The 23,345-nt window shown below is 35.6% G+C and overlaps 1 protein-coding gene across 1 annotated transcript; it reads right to left on the bottom strand.

Annotated features, from left to right (window-relative positions):
* Positions 1-2,575: 2,575 nt before the first annotated feature.
* LOC122320749 lies at positions 2,576-4,105 on the bottom strand. The gene is made up of 2 exons (XM_043209088.1): positions 2,808-4,105; positions 2,576-2,752 (listed from the first exon to the last, which is right to left on the bottom strand). The coding sequence occupies exons 1-2, from the start codon at positions 4,002-4,004 to the stop codon at positions 2,714-2,716; spliced, it is 1,236 nt and encodes a 411-aa protein (XP_043065023.1). The 5' UTR covers positions 4,005-4,105; the 3' UTR covers positions 2,576-2,713.
* Between the last annotated feature and the right edge of the window lie 19,240 nt (positions 4,106-23,345).

The following is a 23,345-nucleotide window of genomic DNA, read 5'->3' as shown; positions in this document are numbered from 1 at the left end:
CCAATGCTATCTTCACCTCCTTTGTACTTGTTGTTTTTGTTGGATATAAACGGACAAACTTTGTGAAACCATCAATCACCACAAAAATATGCTTGTTGGGTCTACCTTTGTCCACAGGACCATAATGATCAACATGAACTACTTGAAATGGCTTAGTCTCTTTTGGTATATTATTTAAGAAACCCTCTTCCCTTCCACTCTTTGCTGAATATGCAATACATTTAAGGCAGTTGTCTACATGGCGTTTAGCTTTATTTTTCATGTGAGAAAACCAATAACTTTTCAATATAATTTCGATCATTTTATTCACTCCAATATGTCCTAACTCATCATGATATTTGTACAGTACATGTCCTTCCATTTCCTCCGGTACTGTCAATAGCAAGCTACCACTATCTGTCTTCCTATAAATAACTCCATTTCTCATTTCAAAATGCTTTTGCTCAGACTGTTGCAAACTATCTCTAATTCTTTTTATTTTTTCATCTTTACTTTGACAAATTATTAAACTTTCTTCAAAAGTGTTAGTATCTATGGCTAATACCTCTACACACCTGCTTAGTGCATCTACATGCTGCATCCTCTTGCCTGGTCTGTGTTCTGGAATGTAATCGTAGTTCTGTAGTTCAAGGACCCATCTATCAATTGCTGGACTTAATATTTTTTTATTCAAAGCCAATGTTAATGCATTGCAATCTGTTACTAGCTTAAAATGTATACCTTGAAGATATATTCTGAAACGTTGCAACGCATTCACTATAGCTAGCATCTCTAGCTTAAAACTCTCGTACCTAGACTCAGCTTCTGTCGTTCGTTTTGAAAAATAAAATACCGGATGTAACTTTCCATCAACTTTCCGTTGCATCAAAATCGCTCCAAATCCTAAAGAGCTAGCATCACAGTGCAATTCAGTCTCATCAGCAGGGTTATATAAGGCTAAAACTGGTCCTTCTAAAAGATTTTTCTTTAATAATTCAAAGCACTCAAGTTCTTCTAATCCGAATTTAAACTCTCTATCTTTTTTTATCAAGTCATACAGTGGTTTTGCTTTTGTCGAGAAATCTTTAACAAAACGTCGAAAATAGGAGCATAAACCCAAAAAACTTTGAACATCTCTTGCCTTCTTTGGTACCGGGAAATCACTGACTGCTTGCACTCCCTTATCATCTGGTTTTATTTCTCCTCCTGTCACTATATATCCTAAATACTTAATTTCCGATTGTAAAAATTCACACTTATCTAGTCTCAACTCCAACTTATTCGCGACCAATCTTTTGAACACCTCCTCTAATACTTTCATATGGCTGGTACTGCTCTCTGTTGCTATTAAGATATCATCCATATACACTAATAGTTCTCCTGACTTTATCATATCTGCAAAGACTTTATTCACAAATCTTTGAAACACTGCTGGAGCATTTCTTAACCCAAACGGCATTCTGAGCCATTCATACTGTCCTAACGGGGTTGTAAAAGCAGTGTACTTAACTGAGTCTTCATGCATAAATACATGAAAGTACCCATTTCGTAAATCTAGTTTTGTAAAAACTTTTTTCCTGCCAGCTTATCAATCAGATCATCTATAAGTGGTGACGGGTAGTTATCTTTCAACATACTTTTGTTAAGAGTTCGGTAATCAACACACATTCTTGGTTCACCATTCTTCTTTTTACCAATACAATTGCAGATGCATACTCAGAATCGCTCTCTCTAATAAATCCCTTTGCCAGATACTCATCAATTAATTTTTGAACCTGTTCTTTTTCTACATACGATAGCCTTCTAGGAGAATAATGAAATGGTTTTATATTGTCAAAATTTAGTTTCATTTCCCACTTAATTTCTGGTAATTTTGGTCTGCTTGCATTTTCATAACATTTTTTAAATAAACATTGCAATTGATTGCTTAAACTCTGACTACAATTTTTTCCAACACACAATTTTACCTCATCTTTAGCCTCAGGATATTCAATTGGTAGCATCTCAAACAAATTTACATTATCTTCATTTTTAATAGTTTCAGAAACATATTCATCCGTTGTACACTCGTTTTTCTGACATTCATCTGTTAAACATTCATTTTTAAACCACTCATTTAAATTACTCTCATTCTCTTTATATTCATTATTTACACCTTTCTTTTTTATGCACTCATTTGGTAAACACTCATTTTTTTCAAACTCTAAACAATCTTTTGCAAACCGCTCATTTTCTTTAAACTCTAAACTCTCATTTTCTAAACACTCATTTTCTAAACACTCATTTGGTAAACACTCATTTTGGCACTCTTTGTCTAACTTTATACTTTGTAACTCATCTGTCTTATAATTTGGAATTTCAGGGCACTCCTTTTGTATATATTCTTTATCATTGATTATTGAACTTGTCAATTTATAATTAAATGCTTTAATAAAATTTCTTCCTAACACTGCATCATAACTCATCGATTGGTTTGCCACGACAAACATTTCAATTTCAATTTCTCTATATTTACCAGGCATAAAACAAATTATTTTATCGAAGATATTTAATTTACTTTTATTTATACCAAAGAAATAAGAATTTTGTTCATAATTTTTAACAGGTTTTTCAAAAACATCAAAATTGAAATGATTTTTCAGATCGTCAAAATTATCAAAATTAACATTTGTCTTTTCACATTGATTAACATTATTATTGTATTTTTTAAAATATTCACTTAAACATGATATTTTTATGAAGCTGATCGGGCTCCCTGAATCGATGAGACACGCTGCGAAAATGCTAGTATTAATTTTTGCTTTAAATTGTAACTTAAAATACCTTACAAATTCGTTGGTCGACTTCTTCTTCTGATCACATGTAGCAATGCGATGATCCAAGCTGCCACATCCATAACAAGCCCCGTATTCTCTCTTTGGTTTTCGGCACTCTGCTGCGACGTGGCCCAAGGAGTTGCAATTATAGCAGCGGATTGCTGCTTTTAAACGCTGCCCATCGCCTTTCGCCTTCTCCAAATTCACCGATGTCGTTGCCTTCTTCGGGAGTGTTATTTTTTCAAATGCTTTCAGCATCTGAGCCGGCTGCTTGAAACACTGCATGTGTGCCTGCTGACGTAGATGGTCGTCTGGGATGCCCTCTATAATGTTGTCCAGGAGTTCTTCTTCATCCAACTGAATTTGTGAGGCCAGCGAAATTTTTTGGTGATAATACGCGGCAAAATTCTCCTCTACGAGCCAATTGCGTTTCTCAAACTGCCGTCTCAAGCACATCTTGTTTTGTTTTGTGCCGAATTTTGCCATCATTTGATTTAAAATTTCGTTTATTGAGAAACTGAGTCGGTCATTGGTATCGTATAACCAGGTTAGTGCTTCGCCCTTCAACTTCGTCATGATCAGCAGCCGCAACATGTTGTCGTCTAGGTTGTGTATTTCAGCAACAGTTTTAAGCTGTGCAACCCAAATGTTGACTGGCGACTTGTTGCCAAACTCTGGCAACATGTCTTTGATGATGTTTAGCGACACAGAGCTAGCACTCATCAGCATCATGCTCTCCTTGTTTCCTGCTCCCACTGGTTCTCGCTCTTTTTCGGTATTTTTCAATCCTTCATTCTCCTCTAGTAACTGTTCCATTTTTTTCTTTAATTTCTGTAGTTCGTCATTCTGGCTACCCACTTCGTCTGCTTCTATCTGCTCGTTTTCCATTTTACTCGCACGCAATTCCTCGCAAGTCCAAATTTCGTTGTTGCTGGCGTCGTTATTCTTGGCGTTGCTGCACGTCGGCGCCTGATCGTCGCCTGTTGTGAAATTCTCACTTTGTTCTTCCATTTTTTGTTCAGCTTCTTTTCGTTGTTCTTCCTGAAGCAATTTCACAACTAACGGCGGTTGGCTACCTCGAATCGAAATTGGGACTCGATTTATGCGGGCAACTAATGTAGTTTTAGGACCCTTTGTGGATAACTTAAGGTGGCCCAGCCAATTTTTTAACTGTTCAACTGAGTATTTTCTTGGGTCCACACCTTTCATACCACACACTTGCAAATTGTTCTTTAAACACTTTTAGGATGGTGGAAGAAAAAAGAAAATCGCACTTTTTGTAGGTTTTGGGTATTTATCCCACTTCTGAGATTGTGGGCTATTCAATAAATATCACGCGTTTGTTGGCCGATCAATCAAAAGCTTGCGATCTCGTTGCTAGTCAAAATGCGAATGAATGTTTATTGTGTGTATGCATATATCCTAACAACATGTTGCTAAAGCTTAGGGATAATTTACAGATATGCTTATAGATAATTATGTTATGTGTATTTACAAATGTGTGATGTATACATAGGTGCTTATATATATTTGTATGTATATGTATACTACTTATCTCCTACAATATTGATAATGAAAATGTCCTCAACAATAAAGGGATATCTGATCAAGCAGATGAACAGCCTAGTGTATATGGTAGAATTTGAGAATGCCGATCCAGAAATGTCTGTTGAAAATTCTTATAAAAAAGAAGACTTGGAATCGCAGATAAATATTAGAAAAAGTGATCGAATAAAGAATAAACCAAAAGTATCTTATCAAGATTTAATAAATAATTGTGTAATGCATACTCAATCTTTAATCTATTCCATACCAAATAAATTTGTCGAGGTTGAATATAGTAAAGATAGAATACATTGGGAGAAAGCTATTAAAGAAGAACTGGACTCACACTCATTAAATAAGACTTGGTCAATTGTACAAAAGCCTAAAAATAAAAATGTAGTTGGTTGTAAATGGGTTTTTACAATGAAACAAAATGAATTCGGTGAACCAATAAAATATAAAGCCAGACTTGTTGCTCGTGGTTTTACGCAAGAATAGTTAGTTGATTATAATGAAACATTTGCACCTGTAGCAAGAATCTCGAGTTTTAGATTGATTATGTCTATAGAAAATCAATATGACCTTTTAGTACATCATATGGATGTTAAAACAGCTTTTTTGAATGGAATATTAAAAGAAGAAATTTATATGCAAATACCCGAGGGTCTAATAAGTAGAGAAAATGAAGTTTGTAAACTACATAAAGCTATTTATGGTCTCAAACAAGCTGCAAGGTGTTGGTTTGAAATATTCGAGAAAGCATTGACAGAAATAGGCTTTGTTAATTCACCAGTAGACCGTTGTATATATCTTCTTGACAAAGGGGATATATTTTCTAATATATATATACTCTTATATGTAGATGATTTAGTAATTTCTACTAAAAATAAACAATTAATGAAAGACTTTAAATTATACCTAATGAACAAATTTAGAATGGTTGATTTAAATGAGATTAAATTTTTCTTAGGTATAAAAGTTGATAAAAGTGATGGTCATATAAGTCTTAGTCAATCTGCTTACATAAAAACAATACTTTTGAAATATAATATGGAAAATTGCAATCCTGTTAACGGTCCTCTGCCAACTAAACTTAATCATATTGCTCTTAGCTCAGATGATAAGTGTGATGCCCCATGTCGAAACGTAATAGGATGTTTAATGTATATTATGTTATGTACAAGACCTGATTTAAGTACAGCCGTTAATTTCTTAAGCCGTTATTGTGAAAAGAATAACACAGAACTTTGGCAATGCCTGAAGAAAGTTTTAAGGTACCTAAAGGGTACAGTTGATTTAAAGTTATCTTTTCAGAAAAACTCAAATTTTAATGAGTTTTTGGTCGGCTATGTGGATTCAGATTGGGGTGGCAGTGAATCAGATAGAAAAAGTACTACTGGATACATATTTAAAATGTTTGATTCTAACGTAATATGTTGGAATACAAGGAAGCAAAATTCGGTAGCAGCATCTTCAACAGAGGCAGAATAAATGGCCTTATTTGAGGCAGTTAGAGAAGCCATGTGGTTAAATTCATTATTAATAAGTTTAAAGATAAATGTAATTAATCCAATTAGATTATATGAAGATAATCAAGGATGTATAAGTATTGCCAATAACCCCTCATGTCATAAACGTTCAAAGCACATTGATATAAAATATCATTTTACAAGAGAACAGGTTGATAAGAACCTAATTGAAATTGTTTATATTCCCACAGGTAAACAAATAGCAGACATGCTAACTAAACCATTACCAGCGCAACGCTTTTGTGATCTGCGAGATCAAATGAATTTGATAAACTGAAAAGAAATGGAATGGAATGAAATGAAATGGAATGGAATGAAATGGATCTCACTGAAAATCAAGAGGCTGTCTCAACTTTAAGTTTTTGTTTTGTTTTTTTTTTGATTTGAAATGAAATTGTTTAACGTAAATCATAATGCATTATACAGTCTGATTGGGTTTTTGTGGGTTTTCCCCAATCCTTTGCAACAAATGTTGGACTGAAATTGTACTACCCCACTATAGCACATACAGACACTTTTCTTATCTTAAGTAAACTATATAGAATATATATATATACTATTTTTGAGGAGGTGTGTGGAAATGTTACATCATAATAGGCAAAAACAGTATAATATATTGTGGAAATGTCACATCATTTAAGGTCAAAAGAATATTATATATATATATCGAATATCGATATTTTGGCATTTTGTGGACATACGGCCATACTATTGTTTGAAGCTTTTTCGCTCTCTTCCTTTTTGGTTCCTGACGAATAAACACGTGTCTGCTATGTTAAAACGGAAATACCGAAAACAAAGTGTTCTTTCTTAATTTGACTATTTGGAAATATACCCTAAACGAGGAGTCGGGACAAACCAAGAAGATATCGAAGGAGTGCTATCTTTGTTCTACTGTTTGCGAAGCTCTGCGGATCAATCTATTTCCCTTTAGATTTTCTACATACGTAATCCAAATTGTAAGTACCTAAGAACTTTAGGCGTAATAGTGGGCGTGGCACATACATAAGTTAAAGGCAGGTTCTCACCTTGTAGAGCCGAAAAATTGACATTTTTTAAAAACTTGTTTTGAGAAAACGGTTAAAGATAAAAATCTGAAATTTGTAACTTTATTTGAAAACATATTTATTTCGCGAAAAAAATTTCAAAATTGAAAAATCAAAAAGGGGCGGGAGGGTGCGTTCCTCAGTTGCAACATTTCGGCAAAAAGGTGTCCCGCTTACGGAAGTGATTCAACCAAAACGGGTAATCGGAAACACAAAAACCGAAAAAATTCTTAAAGTGTACAGTACTGTGCATAAAATGAACTAGGATCAGATAAAAACAAGAAAGAAGGATAGCTTCGGCAAGCCGAAGCTTATATACCCTTGCAGTCATCAAATATGCCGAACAAATACATAAAGGTTAAACAACATCGAATTTATGACGATTTTTCTATTTTTTTTCCATATTTTCAAAAACTCCTCCAATACTTTGATATTTCTAACACTGTCCATTCGAGTAGTTACAAACAGTTTCAGCAGCAATGAATGACGGAGCCTCCACCGAAATTGCGCGTCGAGAAATATTGGGGCTCCTTCCGCAAGTCGCGCCAGTAAAAGTTGAACCCATCAGGGCCATCCAAATTAAAGTTTTTTCATCAGAAAATATAATCTAAACATTAAAAAATATTAAAATAAAGCTTAGCAGGAACCTTTTAGTATAGCTTACTGAGCGCCAATTCGTTGCAAAATTTCCTTCTGCAAAGTTGAGCCGCGCCTGCTGGTGGATCATTTAAATTTTAGGAGCTCTTGCCATTTTTGATGGCACCAAGTGTTGGCAACTGTGTAAAGCCCTTCAAATTGTGGTTTCCGACACTTTGTTGCCAACATAATAAGCCAAACCGGCGCAGGACATGGTGGAATTAGAGGCCTTTTTCACTATATGCCGCCTATCTCGACCGGTCAACTTTGTTTTTTGGAGCCCTTTATAATTTTTTTTTTAGTTTTCTTTATTTTCCAAAAAATGGCGTACCACATTTCGCGATCTATTCATTTTCGTTGCGATTTGGCTCACATTAAGGCCTAAGTCCAAATATGCAAGAATTTTCCCCATTTCTTCATCCTTTAGTGCCGATCCACGGCCCATTTTAGTTTTATTTAATCAAAAACAAGAAAGGAAGCTAGCTTCGGCAAGCCGAAGCTTATATACCCTTGCAGTCATCAAATATGTCGAACAAAATGCATAAAGGCTAAACAACATCAAGGCTTAGACGATTTTTCTTTTCATTTTCCATATTTTCGACTATAGATGATATGGGAGCTATATGATATAGTTGTTCGATTTTGACCAAATTTAATTCGTTATTCAAGAGTTGTTAGAAAACTTTGTATTTTTTTCAAAAAGCATGCTTATCTAATAAAAAACAACGATGTTATCATTATATTTCCGTTATTTCGTTATAGATTTTTCGATCTTTCCTATGGTTGCTATCCGATATAGTCGGCCGATTTTTATGAAACTTTTTTTCAGTATAAGAGTTGTTAAAAAACCTGATATTTAAAAAATCATGCTCATGGGATAAAAAACAACGATATTATAAATTTATTTCCATTAATTCTATATAGCTACCTATATGATAGAGGTGTCCGATTTTGATCAAATTTAATCCGAAATTCAATAACAGTTAGAAAACGCCATCTTGAAGAAATCAAGTCGAACTGATAAAAAACCAGTCTTCGTCTATCTCTCGTCGCGAGCAGTCATCTCTCGTCGTTAGCCGATACCTTTTTTTCAAAAGTGGTTCCCGAACCTTCTACCACGTGGTTCTCTTCGTGCGCAGACGTCAGTGCCTGTTTTCTTTCGTGGCCTCGTTCCACACGGTTATCCGCTAAAATAGTTCCTTTATATTTTTTCTCCAGTGCCAGTTTTCAAGCCTAAACTTAACAGTCTCAAGCTATTGAAACCATGCCCCCTGGGCCCCCAAACTTAGGGGATAATCGCTTTGCATGGCTTAGCGATAGCCCCAAATCAAAAAAAAAGACCTTTCCAAAAACTTCAAGAGGTGTTCCCAAAACTTCCCGAAACAACAAAAGAAAATCCAAAGTTTATCATCATATCTTCCAAAAACACAAGCAAAAAAATTTCCGAGTTTTCTTGCTTTGCTGTTAACCGTGCGTTAAATATTATAAGCAAAGAAATTCTGTCCATCTCCACTCTTCGGGATGGCAACCTTTTAATGCTCGTTAAAAACAAAAACGCTGCCGGTAAATTCACGAAAATAAATAACCTAGCAGGATTATGCGACATCGAGTGCAAATTACATGAATCCCTCAACTTTGTTAAGGGTACCATCTACGCCCCTTGTCTAATAAACATCCCCGAAGACGAAATTGTTAAAGAACTGGTCAGCCAAAACGTTCACTCGGTTTTCAAATTTACCAGGAAAGTTGACGGGACCCCAAAACCCTCTGGAGTTATTCTTGTAACCTTTGATCTCTACAACCTACCCAGCAAGCTTGACATTTCATGGCACACCGTCAAGGTCAGGGAGTACTTCCCCAACCCTATGAGGTGAAAGACCTGCCAAAAACTGGGTCATACAGACAAATTTTGCAAAAACTCTCCTACTTGCGAAACATGCTACTTTCCCCCCATACCCCATCCCCTTGCTCACGAACCCAATGCGCAAACTGCTTAGAAGAGCATGCTTCCTCTGCTCCCTCTTGTCCACGATACCAACAACAAAAAGAACTAATAAAAATCAAAACAACAAGAAAATGCAGTATAAGAGAAGCTAGATTACTTCTCAAACAGCAAAATCCTTCCATAATTACATCAACCAACTACGCACGTGTTCTAGCCAACAACGGCCCTGCTAACAAAACAAACGACCATAGCAATGCTCATCTAAGCACTGCCAACCAGTGATGCCAATTTGTCCTTTTTCCGGACAGATCTGTCCTGTTTTTAGCCCTTCATCCGGAAAAAATTGAAAATCATCCGCATACCTGAAATCTGTCCTTTTTTAGATTTTTCATCCGGAAATCTGTCCTTTTATAAAATCTAATATTATTTACTTTCAAAAAGGGTAAATTCTGCCTATTTTAAATATATTTTCAATAAATTCTAAGATTAAAAGCAAAATAATTTCACAATATTCCAATATTCACCTAATAAATTGGGAAAATATTGAAGATACTTCAACATTTTGGTCAGAAGGGAAGAGGTATCGGGATTCTGCAGGCAACAACCCCTATGAGGACCTCTCAGTCTGCTTTCATTACCATGGTCAAATGCTGAGGTAGAGAGTTTTTAGCCAAGTAAACTTGGTGAAAACCAAAATTAGGTACCGTTTGGAGGTAGATTCATTAAATGCCATTTTGGCAAACAGGTAAATATACATACATATATTTTCAAAAGCTTACCGCTTATAAATACATGTATGTACATGTGTTCTTTCTTGAGATTTGGATTGCGTCGTCATAAATTATGTTGTCATAATTATAACTTGCCTGCAAAGTCTCTCCAATTAATTGGCTCCATGCCTACTTATGAGGACAGCAATAATGACGAAGGAAAAAAATCAAAGATGCCTTAAAACTATTAATTTAATAATAAAAAATAAAATTACTGTAAAAAAACTTTTTGTCCTTTTTTTTTATCCTTTTTATAATATTTTCATCCTATTTTTCCCGTTTTTTTTTCTCAATCTGTCCTTTTTTTTCGAAAAAATTTTGGCATCACTGCTGCCAACATCACCAACCACTCTCAAGAGACTGCCCTCCCGGTCTCTCAGCAACAACCTCTCTTATACACTCCTTTCTCAAGTAAGACAAAAACTTCCAATACAAAGAAAGATACCGAAACACTCACTCGCTCCTCATCCACTCTCTTGACATCTAGTGCTCCCAGCGTTAGCTCGGACCAACAACACAACTCTACGATTTGCGACAATCTCACTGCACGCATAGAACATATCCGCACTATTAGAAGTGTAGCCGATAAATTAATAAATGATATGAAATCCATCTCTCCCACAGACACCGCCTCTGACTCTGACTCTTAATAGCTCACTTTGACTCCCTCTAACCAAAACTAAAACAAATTCCCCTAACATGGTCATTAATATCTTACAATGGAACATTAATGGTATCTTCAATAATTACCACGAACTTAAATTACTCATAACCGAATTTTCTCCTGATATTCTGTGCCTTCAGGAGACTCACTTGCCACATCATTTTACAAATTTTCAATGCCCTAAGGGCTATAAAGGGTATTTCCTGAACTTCCCCCAAAACACATACGCAAAACAAGGAGTAGCAATACTCATAAAAGAACACATTCCACACTCAGAAATCAACATAAACTCTGACCTCCTTTGCAACGGTATCAAGCTGGAACTCCCAAACATAATTACAATCTTAAACATGTACATTCCTCCGTGTCAAGGTTTTTCTAGCAACGATTTATCCTACGCGCTAAGCCAAATTACCGAACCTTTTCTGCTTCTAGGAGACTTCAACTCCTGGAGCCCTATGTGGGGTTCTCCTAACTCAAACTCTCGTGGGAAAAAAATAGAACAAATCATATCTTCTAACAACCTTGTTGTTCTCAACAATGGTTCTGGAACTTACCTTTCCACTCACAATTCTCTGGCTCATGTTGATATATCTTTAATATCCCCCACAATAGCACACCGCTGCAGTTGGTCCCTCAGTGACCAATTGCACGGCAGCGACCATTTCCCCATTTTCATTGCTCTAACCATGCCATTTTGCTCTGATGTAACTCTACCTATTCCCAAATACAAAACCGACCTAGCCAACTGGGAAAAGTTTGGTAAAATCTGCGCTGAATTTGAAGCAAGATGGGCTCCTGGTTGCCTAAACCACCAGGTCGCTCTTCTCTCCAAAAGTATCAGAGCTGCTGCCAACTCCTCCATCCCTCAAACAAAGCGCATCCCGCATAAAGCAAAAATCCCCTGGTGGAACCCCCAGCTACAGCAGCTTAGGGACTCCAAACAAAGACTTTTCCATATTTTCAAATCCCAAATGACCACATCTAACCTCTTAAACTACAAAAGAGCTAATGCCCTTTTCAAGAAGACAGTGCTTCTCGTAAAGCGCAAAGCTTTCGAAATCTTCACCTCCCGAATCTCCCCAGCCTCCTCCTGTAAAAAGATATGGTCAGACATTAAACGCCTCTCCGACAATAGCTTATTGACAGATTCCCTAGCCATTGCTGAAAAATTCAGCGAAGTCTGGTCCAAATATGGTGCGGATGATAACTTTAGCAGCGAATACATAGCCCGTCAAGATTCCTACCTTTCCTCATCCTACAATCCCACTGCCTTATCACCAACAGCAAAATCTCTGGATTCTCCCTTTAACATGTTTGAATTCGAAACGGCCCTTCATACAGCCGTAGGTAAAACTCCCGGTGCCGATAGAATCTCCTATCCCACGTTAAGGCACACCCCACAAAGCCTTAAACAATGTATCCTGGATGTTTACAACTCCATGCTGTCCACAGGCAGTTACCCTCACACATGGAGATCCTCCACAGTCATTCCCATTCCTAAGCCAAACAAAAATCCTTCCACAATAAACGGGTTTCGCCCAATATCATTAATCCCTTGTCTCAGCAAAATAATCGAGAAAATGATGGCCCGCCGTCTTATGTGGTACACAATCGTCACAGCCTGTTAAGCGGCAACCAGGTTGCATTCAAAAGCCACCACAGTACCATGGACGCTCTCCTTAAAATCCAACACTTCGTTTCGGATGCTATTTCGTCAAGAAACCATGTCTCCATCCTGGCAACGGATTTCGAAAAGGCCTTCGATCGCGTGGGGCTGATTGCTGTGCTCTCTCGACTCCAGCTTTGGGGCATTGGTCCAAGACTTTACAGGCTTGTAAAAGCCTTTATGACTAAGAGGACCTTTAAAGTCAGAGTCAACGACAAAACCTCTGGACCGGCAAACTTGTCCAACGGAATCCCTCAAGGGTCGCCTCTATCTGTTGTCCTCTTCATCATTGCCTTCGACGAAATCAACAACACTCTGGCTAGATACAAGGAAATAAGAATATCGTTATACGCAGACGACGCCATAATCTACACCAAAGCTAAAAATCTAAGTAACGTAAAAAACATATTCATTAATGTTCTTCAAGATTTAGAAGCCTGGGGTTTACACTCTGGTGCTTCTCTTTCCATTGATAAATGTCACACTCTGCACATTTGCCGCAAAATCCACTGTTGCTTCCCAACTTTGGAATTCAACAACAAGGCTATCCATCCTGTTCCAAACTTAAAAATACTTGGGATCACTTTTGATTCCAGGCTTAGCTTTAAGGAACACTGTATTATATTAAGAAAACAACTCGAATCCCGAGCTAACATAATCAAATTTCTCAGCTCCAAATTCTCACACATACACCCTAATACTCTAACCAACCTAACCCGTTCCCTCATCCTTTCCAAAATTGATTACGGTCTACCTATCTACGGCTGGTGCGCAACATCCAGCTTGAAGACAATCCAACCTCCAAATTACTCATCAGCTCGTCGTTCAATTAATGCATTTCCAACATCTCCAATACAGTGCGTTCTGGCTGAAACAGGATTACCAAGCATTCTCGATCGTTTAGAAAGGACCACAAAGAACCTTATTCCAAAGCTACTCACTAGCCCTAACCGATCGCTAGTAAAAGATTTTATATCTACTTTTAAGAAAAAACGGAAGCCCAGAATTCTCTCAACTCTTCATAGATGCTCCAGCTTCACGGATTTGCTGGGCCTACCACCGCCCAAACAAAAAACAAACACCCACCTCCTTCCACCTTGGAAACACATATCTTCTGGAATAAACAAGCAGCTACATCACTACACTAAAAGCGACACACCAAAAGAAGTCTTCCAATCAGAATTCGCACTTTTGAAAAGCCAATTGGGCCAAAGGAACTGGCTTAATTCCGACGGCTCTAAAACAACGCGGACATCATCATTCGCTGTTGTTAACAGTGACAACGTCATTTTATCCGGCGGAACCCTTCCGAGCTTCAGCTCCATATTTACCATCGGGGCCTTTGCTGTTCTACAGGCCTGCCGATTCACTTCCAACTCCAAAGGGAAATTTGTCATCTGCTCGGATAGCCTCTGTACTATTTCTGCTCTGGAGAACCACAGGCACCCTGACCCAACAATACGTGATATACAGAAGTTAATCGCCAAATACAAAACAAAAATAAGTATTGTCTGGGCTCCTAGCCACCAGGGAATTCTCGGAAACGAGCATGCCGACTTGGCTGCCCGATACATGAGCACGGCACCAACTATTCAGTTTTCGCCCATTAATACCAATGACATCAAAAGGCTGATAAAAATTGATACCGATCAAAAACAACTTATGAATTGGAATGCCTATAACCACAGATACAAATTGATAAATCCATCCCGCGAAAAAACATCATTTTCTACTGGACTCAACAAATACGAACGCACTCTATACACCCGGCTACGCATAGGACACACCCAGGAAACTCACGAACACCTTCTACAAGGCTGCACTCGTCCGGCATGCCGGTTCTGCGGTGGTAACCTTTCCAGTAGTAGGGAGCACGCGTAACTCAATTTTTGGAACATCCCTCCCATCTTCCCTCCTTTTATCCCCTACAAAACCTAATATACAAAAATTACACGAATTCATTAGTAAAATACAACTCCGACTGTAAAATAATATAATACTATTAATTATCTTTTTATCAGGCCGAAGGACTTAGTATCCAGTGCCTTAGATTACATTAACTTTAGTATTAAATACTAGATTTAATTTGTTAAAATAAAATAAATAAAAAATGATAAAAAACAACGGCGTAAGATTTTTTTTATTTCATTCTCTTGTATTGGAGCTATCCGATATAGTCGGCCGATCCGGCCCGATCCGACTTATATACTGCGTGCAATAACTTCACAACTTTTGGGAAAGTTTCAGCAAGATAGCTTTAAAACTGAGAGACTAGTTTACATAAAAACAGACAGACGGACAGACGTACATACATATTTCGATTAAGATGGTGATGCTGATCAAAAATATATATACTTTATGGGGTCTGAGGTGTCTCCTTCACTGCGTTGCAAACTTCTGACTGAAATTATAATACCCTTTTGCTCTGCAAAAGTTATTAGCTTTTGAAAAAAATTTCGATTTTCGCGCTTTTTTTTCTCACTAATTATTTTCAATATTTTTGGATAATTCTAGTTTATTAGTTAAAGGAAATGTTCCTATAAAAAAAACTTGATGACGATTGGTTAACCCCAATTCAATTACATCCGTAAGGTCCGAAAACGTGGTTCCGAGATAAACGCGTGTTGGAATATGTTATCAAAACCAACATGACAAATGTGGTCACACTGCCTAATCCGTTTCTTTTATGAAGTTGTCGATATTTCTGCTTTAATTCTCTCTCTTCGTTCTGATCCCTTGAACTGGCTGGTTGTGTGCGCATTGAAATAAATTGAATATAAAATCAAAGTGAATATAAATACTGTCTTTTATTTAAAACAAAATACTATAACATCCAATAGGTTATGGGCCCAGTCCCCACATAAACAAATGATTGTTTGATTCTTGTGAAAATCCACATATACACATAGATAATTCTGCAGTTCCTGTGAAATATAATATTCCTGTGAAAAATAATAGCTTTGTGAAATATAATAATATGATGAAATATAATATTTATAATTAAATAAAAGATAATATAATATTCTGTTGAAAAGAACAGTTATAGTGAAATTCAGACATACACATTTGCATCCTTCAATTCTTTTTTCGTTTGTGCATTTCTTGTGTTTCTAAGGAAAATAACAGTTTTTGTGAAACTTACACATAGACATACACTGACGAGCAAAACTGTAACACGATTTCATTGTTTCAACTTCAAGGGTCTGTAAATTTTTTTCTAATGCAAGGATTTTGAAGATCTTAGTCTTGTTTTGTAGGTTATATAATTTACTACTATTAAGTAAAATTCAAAGCCATTTGATATCAGTAAAAGAAAATGACGCGCCAAAGTGTAAAAAAAGTCAAATGTTACAGTTTTGCACTCTGGTTATTTTTTTTAAGAAATATTTTTATTAATGATTTTTTAATAGTGAGTTCACATCTCCTTGGACTTTTTTAGCTCTTCTATGCGTCTGGGCATATTTTGGGTATACCGTCGTACCATTTCCGGGGGAATATTATTCCATACGCCCTGTTACCGCTCTCACAACTCCTTCATTCCACTTGGAGGAAATGCATATTTCTCCAGCTGCGATTTCACATGACTCCACAAGTCTTCTGTTGGATTCATGTCGGGAGATTGTAGTCGCCACTTCATAGATTAAAATTTCTGTTTTGAAATCCAAATTTTTACCAATATGGACGTGTGCTTGGGGTCGTTGTTTTGCTGAAAAACGCATTTTTCGGCAGAAATACCCAATTTTCCAAAATTCCTTTGGAAAATTTTCTTGTAAAATGGATAGATATTGCTCCTTTCGCATTATTCCATCGATTAACAACAAGGAACCAACTCCATTTAAATTAATGCACCCCCCATTACTACATTAGTAGTAAATTATATAACCTACAAAACAAGACTAAGATCTTCAAAATCCGTGCATTAGAAAAAAAGTTACAGACTTTTGAAGTTGAAACAATGAAATCGTGTTACAGTTTTGCTCGTCAGTGTACATACTTCGTTTTTTTTCTCAGTTCTTGTGATTCTAAGGAAAAGTACAGTTCTTGTGAAATTCACTTATACACATATTCTTATTTTTTTTCTCTTCTTACTTCTTACTTCCATTATTGTAATTCTGATAAAATAAAATAGTCCGGTGAAATCTACATACACAAGTTAAAACAAAAAATATACAGGCAGGCTCCGGTTTTCACTTTTTTTCTCGTTTTCGTTTTTGGGCGAAAACGTACGTTTTCGTTTTAGGTGCTCCGGTTTTCACAAACTTTTTGTCATCGTTTCGTTATCGGAATGGTTCAAACAGCTGACTTTTTTTGGTCAAAAGTAAACAAACCCTTTTATATTTTCAATTGCCTGTTTTGAAGCCAAAAGAAGGCAGAAATTGATTGATTTAAGAAAATCGAGACATTTTAGATGCAGCAAATGAGTTTTTAATATGTCTGACGATCGGTAAATTAAGTTGTCTTACTTACATTTTTAAAAGTTCAAATAAGCCTCCATCAGAAATCAGCTGTTTCCCACAATAAGGGGCTGCCACCTTTTTTGCAGCTTTCATTCCACTATTCTCAACAACTTTTTTTCTGCACTTTTGCCATTTAAGAAATTAAATTAATCATATTTATTTATAAAAAGCTTATTTAACTTTTCTTTACAAATATTTTTTTCTTCGTTTTCATTTTATAATTATTTTTAAGTGGTTGTTTTGTTCCACTACAAGTACGGCTGCATTGACGATAACTTTTGGCAGTAGATTTATCGGCCCCTTAGCAAAACGAAAATTGTTGTTGCCGACGGCAAATATTTTATGTATGAAATCAAGGTGGGGTCAGAAAATAATTATTTAAAAAATAAATACGAATTAGATTGACCTACTGATGATGTGAAATGAACATCAATAGACCAAGGAGTCAACTATTTTTTTCCTTTTGCATTTAAGAACCGATTTAATGTAGAAAAAGGCATTTACTTTTCATTTCGACAAAAAAAACTTGCCCGTTTTTGAAAACGAAAAAGTCTTGTGAAAGTGAAAACGGGAGCACCAATTTTCGTTTTCGAAAACGAAAACGAGAGAATCTTGTGAAAGTGAAAACCGGAGCCTGCCTGATAATTAAATAAATGGATAAAACAAAGAATAATATTAAAGCGTTTGATGGACAAAAATATGGAATATGGAAATTTCGAGTTAGAGCTCTCCTGGAAGAGCTAGAGGTATTAAATGTTATTGATGGTGTAATGCCGCACGAAGTTGACGATAATTGGTTAAAAGCAGAGAGACGTGGAAATGGCACAATAATTCAATATTTAAGTGACTCATTTTTGAATTTCGCGGAAAGTGACAAAACTGCACGAGAGATTTTTAAGAGTTTAGATGCTACCTATGAGAGAAAAAGTCTTGCATCGCAGTTATCGCTTCACAAGAAACTATTATCTCTTAAACTTAAAAGTGAGATGACACTATCGAGTCACTTTATAATATTTGATAAAATAGTCAGCGAATTAATGGCCGCAGGATCCCGAATTGATGAAATGGGAAAAGTATCGCACTTATTACTGACCCTGCCATCTTTATACAACGGTGTAATCACTGCCATCGAAACACTAGCAGTAGAAAATTTGACATTAGCATTTGCAAAGCACAGATTGTTAGATCACGATTCTATGATAATGCATACAGGCAGTTTTTATAATAGAAATAATGTTAGAAATGGACCGTTTAAAAATAATTACAAGAAAGGAATAAAGATTTTGGGCGTAAACAATTTAAGAAAACAAATATTAAGTGCCACTATTGTGGAAAAGACGGATACGTTAAGAAGGACTGTTATAATTATAAACGAATAAATTCAAGTAAAAATAAAAATAAAGAAAATGAAAAACAAGCACAAGTCGCCACAACTCAGCCTGGTTTTGCATTCATGTTAAAACGTGCGAATCAGAATCTGGCTAATTCCAATAAGAATATCAGTTTCATATTGGGCTCTGGAGCCAGCGATCATTTTGTGAATGACGAACACCTTTTTATGGACTCAATCCAATTGGACCCTCCAATCAAGATTGCGGTGGCAAAGCAAGGAGAATTTAATTTCGGTCAAGCGACTCCAAGAGGCTGGGATGACTGTGGAATTTAACAATAAAGGTATGAAAATATCCAAAAATGAATTGATAGTTGCTGAGAATACTGGTATGTACAATATACCTATTATAAAATTTACAGCATTTACATCAAATATGCAAAATAAAATTAAAGATCAATTATGGCATGAAAGACTAGGTCATATAAGTGAAGGGAAATTTTTAGATATTAAAAGGAAGAATTTCTTTAATGATAATAAACTTTTGGACAAAGTTCAACCTGTTACAGAAATATGTGAAGCTTGTCTTAATGGGAAGCAAGCCCGATTACCTTTTGCAAAATATAAAAATAAAAGTTACATTAAATGAGCACTTTTCGTAATACATTCAGATGTGTGTGGCCCAATCACTCCTACTTCAATTGATGACAAAAATTATTTTGTTATTTTTATAGATCAATTTACACACTATTGTGTAACTTATTTAATAAAGCATAAGTCTGATGTATTTAACATGTATAAAGATTTTGTTGCGAAAAGTGAGGCACATTTTAATCTAAAGGTTGTAAATTTATATATAGACAATGGAAGGGAATATTTGTCAACAGATATGCGGGAATTCTGTGTGCAGAGAGGGACTAGTTACCATCTAACTGTACCATATACACCGCAGTTAAATGGAGTTTCGGAGAGTATGATTAGGACTCTCACAGAAAAGGCGCGTGCTATGGTAAATGGTGCGAAATTGGAAAAAAGCTTTTGGCGTGAAGCTGTGCTAACAGCCACCTATCTAACGAATAGAATTCCAACAAGGGCACTTGGTAATTTGGGGAAAACCCCATATGAAATGTGGCATGATAGAAAACCAAATTTAAAACATCTTAGAATTTTTGGATCAACAGTTTATGTTCATAATAAAAATAGAAAGAGGAAATTTGATGAAAAGTCATTTAAAACTATACTTGTTGGTTATGAAGAAAACGGTTTTAAATTATGGGATTCAAATAATGAAAAATGTATTATTGCAAGAGATGTAATAATTGACGAGTCAAACATGATAAATTCTAGAACTGTGGTAAACGATACTGAATTGCCGAATGAAAGTACGCAATGTGGTCAATTTAACTTCCCGAATGATAGTAAGGAAGATGATATCCTGAATGAGAGTAAGGATAAATCAAATAAATTAAATTTCCTGAATGATAGTAAGGAAAATAACCATACAGTCCTGAATGAGAGTAAGGATAAATCTAATGAATTAAATTTCCTGAATGATAGTAAGGAAAAAAAACCATACAGTCCTGAATGAGAGTAAGGATAAATCTAATGAATTAAAATTCCCGAATGATAGTAAGGAAGATGACCATGCAGATGTCCTGAATGAGAATAAGGAAGTTGACCTGAATGAGAGTAAAGAGAACAGCAGCAATATTAGCCGGAATGAGAGTACGGAATCTAGAAAATCCTCAAGAAAATCCTCTTAATACTGATGACAATGATAGTGTAGAACAACTTGTTGAAGGTACTACTAGACGTAGTAATAGATTAAAGAACTTGCCAAAAATATCTTATAAAGGTATATTAAATGCTCAAAGCATTTCTAGTGATATTCCAAGCACATTCAATGAGATTCAAGATATAAGTGATAGGCGTGCCTGGGAAGAAGCTATCAAGGTAGAATTAAATGCCGATGAATTAAATAATACATGGTGTATTGTTAAAAGGCCTGAAAATAAAAATATTGTTGACAGCAAATGGGTATTTACTTAAAAATGCGATGAATTTGGAAACCCTGTAAAATACAAGGCAAGATTAGTTGCACGTGGGTTTATGCAAAAATATCAAATTGATTATGAAGAAACTTTTGCGCCAGTAGCTCGAATCTCGAGTTTTTGTTTCATAATGTCAATGTCAACTCAATATTGCTTTAAAGTACATCACATGGATGTGAAAACCGCTTTCCTAAATGGAACGCTGAAAGAAGAAATCTACATGAAAATTCCTGAAGGAGTGGCATGTAGTAATGATAAAGTATGTAAATGAAATAAAGCAATATACGGATTTAAGCAAGCAGCGAGATGCTGGTTTGAAGTATTTGAGAAAACCCTAAAAGATTGTGGATTTGTAAATTCACCAGTTGACCGCTGTATATATATTTTGGATAAAAAAGATATCAAGAATAACATATATGTATTACTATATGTAGATGACTTGGTGATAGCCACTTCAGATATAGAAAGGATGAATAGTTTTAAAGCATATTTAATGAAAAAGTTCCGAATGACTGATATGGGCCAAATAAAGTATTTTATTGGAATGAGGATAGAAATTTGTGAAAATGAAATATATTTAAATCAATCAGCATATATTAAAAAGGTTTTAAATAAATTTAAAATGGAGGATTGTAAAGCAGTCAGTACTCCGCTCCCAAATAAACTTAATTATCAATTATTAATTTCTGAGGAGAAATATGATGCACCTTGTCGCAACTTAATTGGTTGCTTAATGTACGTTATGTTATGTACAAGGCCAGATATTGTCACTGCAGTAAATATTTTAAGTCGATACACAAATAAAACAATGCAGAATTATGGCAATGCTTAAAGAGAATTTTGAGGTATCTTAAAGGTAGCATTGAAATGAAATTAATTTTTAAGATAAATATAAAGTACGAAAGCATATTTACAGGTTATGTTGATTCTGATTGGGGCGGTAATGAAGTCGATAGAAAAAGTACAACAGGCTTCTTATTTAAAATGTTTAATTCCAACTTAATCTGCTGGAATACAAAAAGGCAGAATTCAGTAGCTACTTCGTCAACTGAAGCAGAATATATGGCTTTGTTCGAAGCTGTCAGAGAAGCCCTATGGTTAAAGTCTCTTCTAGAAAGTGTTAACATAAAACTAGAAAAACCAATAAAAATATTTGAGGATAATCAAGGTTGCATAAGTATCGCTAATAATCCCTCATGCCATAAAAGATCAAAGCATATTGATATAAAATATCATTTTTCTAGAGAACAAGTCGAAAATAATATTGTTTCTATTGAGTATGTACCCACAGAATATCAAATCGCTGACATCCTAACAAAGCCGCTGCCTACCGAAAAATGCAACACCCTAAGAAGCAAAATGGAACTAATTTAAATTAAAGCTCAATATAAAAGAAGACAACATTTAAAAACAAAAAGGAAGGAAACAAATAATTATATTCATTTCACATTTATGATTTAACATAGCTTAAATGATTTAATATGAAGTTTTTTTTTGTAATCAAAATGAAATGTTACCCAAGTTTAATTTAATTTTTATAATTTTGTAATCTTATAGATTAAGAATGATTTTATTGGGTTTTTCTGGGTTTTCCCCAATACTCGCAGCAAATGCTGAATCATTTTATTGTAACTCCCTTTTTTTTTTTTTTTTTAGTAAAAAAGTAAAAAGTGTAAATTTATTAATTAACGGGTATACTGCTACCTATGTGGTCACACTGGAGGATAGACGTCAAATAGAAATTAAATCGAAATTAAAAATAATTTTTATTACAAAGTGGCTTTTAATAAGTTCCGGTGGTGTCCTAACTAGGAAAAACGCAAAGCAAAGGAGAAGGAACGTGAGTTTACCTCTTGCACACGCCTCGTGTGCTATTTGTTACGTTTGGACGCTGTCTAGTGCAGTGTCGGCAGACGTTTAACTACAAAATCATATCTGTAGTGGAATTAAGACTGCTTTCTGTGACCGTTTGGGCAGAACGACACCCCTTCACTGCGCGCAGCCGCACAAAAAGGAAAACTAACAAATGGATAGCAACACACCCTCACATCCGCTGCTCTTGAAAGAGCTGACTGGATTCGAGAAAATGAAAGAAGTCGCTGGCCAATCTCCAGCGGAACTTCGAGCTATGCTCTCCGGAGATTTGTCTCGACGGCATTTAGACAGCCTACCGCAACTAAACGTGGATGCTTTTAAAACCAGCCCAGCAACACCCGTTACCAACACCGTTAATGCTACAAGTGCCACCCTGCAGTTTTGGCTGTTCACATGTGAATTTTTGCAATTACCAATCATGTGTGTAGGAAAGGGAAAGGGATATTCCTAAGTTTCCCCCTCTTTCTCACTCTTCGAATACGATGTCGTTGCTTGGCAACGACGGCGGCCCGACACCAAATTTGTCTTCTATTTTTTCGTTTCTCTCATTGCATTGTTGCCATTGGAATGCATTTACAGTTAGAAACACAAATTTGGGTTTTCGGTGGGAACCACGGCTGAGGCATGCTCGGCTTATGTATACTTTTAGGTTTTAAAGTTTTTTAACATAATTTACTTAAAATAAATATAATTGTCTGGGAATAATATTTAAATTAAATTTGTTAGTCAAATTATAAATCAATATTAACTAATTTTTTTTATTTAAAAAAAAGACATTTGTTAAATGGTTTTATAATTCGACTAATTAGTTTTCCAATATTAGTATTAAGAATCTTGCCCTTTTATTAATTTAATGCCAGCAAGGCACGCGCCAAAAAGTCTAAGACGAAACAAAAGGGACGACGCAAATTAAGAAAAAAAAACTGACCTGCGTCATTCTTTTGCTTTTCGTCACCGTAGCGGTTGTCCTGGATTCATTGTGAAATTAAAATGATTTAATTGTGAAGTGCTTTTGCTAAAAGAAAACCAGGTA

The sequence above is a fragment of the Drosophila ficusphila genome, unplaced genomic scaffold (assembly GCF_018152265.1).
Source record: "Drosophila ficusphila isolate 14025-0441.05 unplaced genomic scaffold, ASM1815226v1 contig_791, whole genome shotgun sequence".
In the NCBI taxonomy this organism is placed as follows: domain Eukaryota; kingdom Metazoa; phylum Arthropoda; class Insecta; order Diptera; family Drosophilidae; genus Drosophila; species Drosophila ficusphila.
Note: the sequence above shows the minus strand (reverse complement) of the source record. Positions and strands in the feature narration are given on the sequence as shown.

Bases quoted from the DNA above. Each gene is read 5' to 3' on its own strand.
- LOC122320749 (XM_043209088.1), bottom strand. From the start codon at position 4,004: ATGAAAGGTGTGGACCCAAGAAAATACTCAGTTGAACAGTTAAAAAAT. The intron at 2,753-2,807 runs GTAAGGTATTTT...GCATTTTCGCAG, and splicing joins AGAAGTCGACCAACGAATTT to CGTGTCTCATCGATTCAGGG.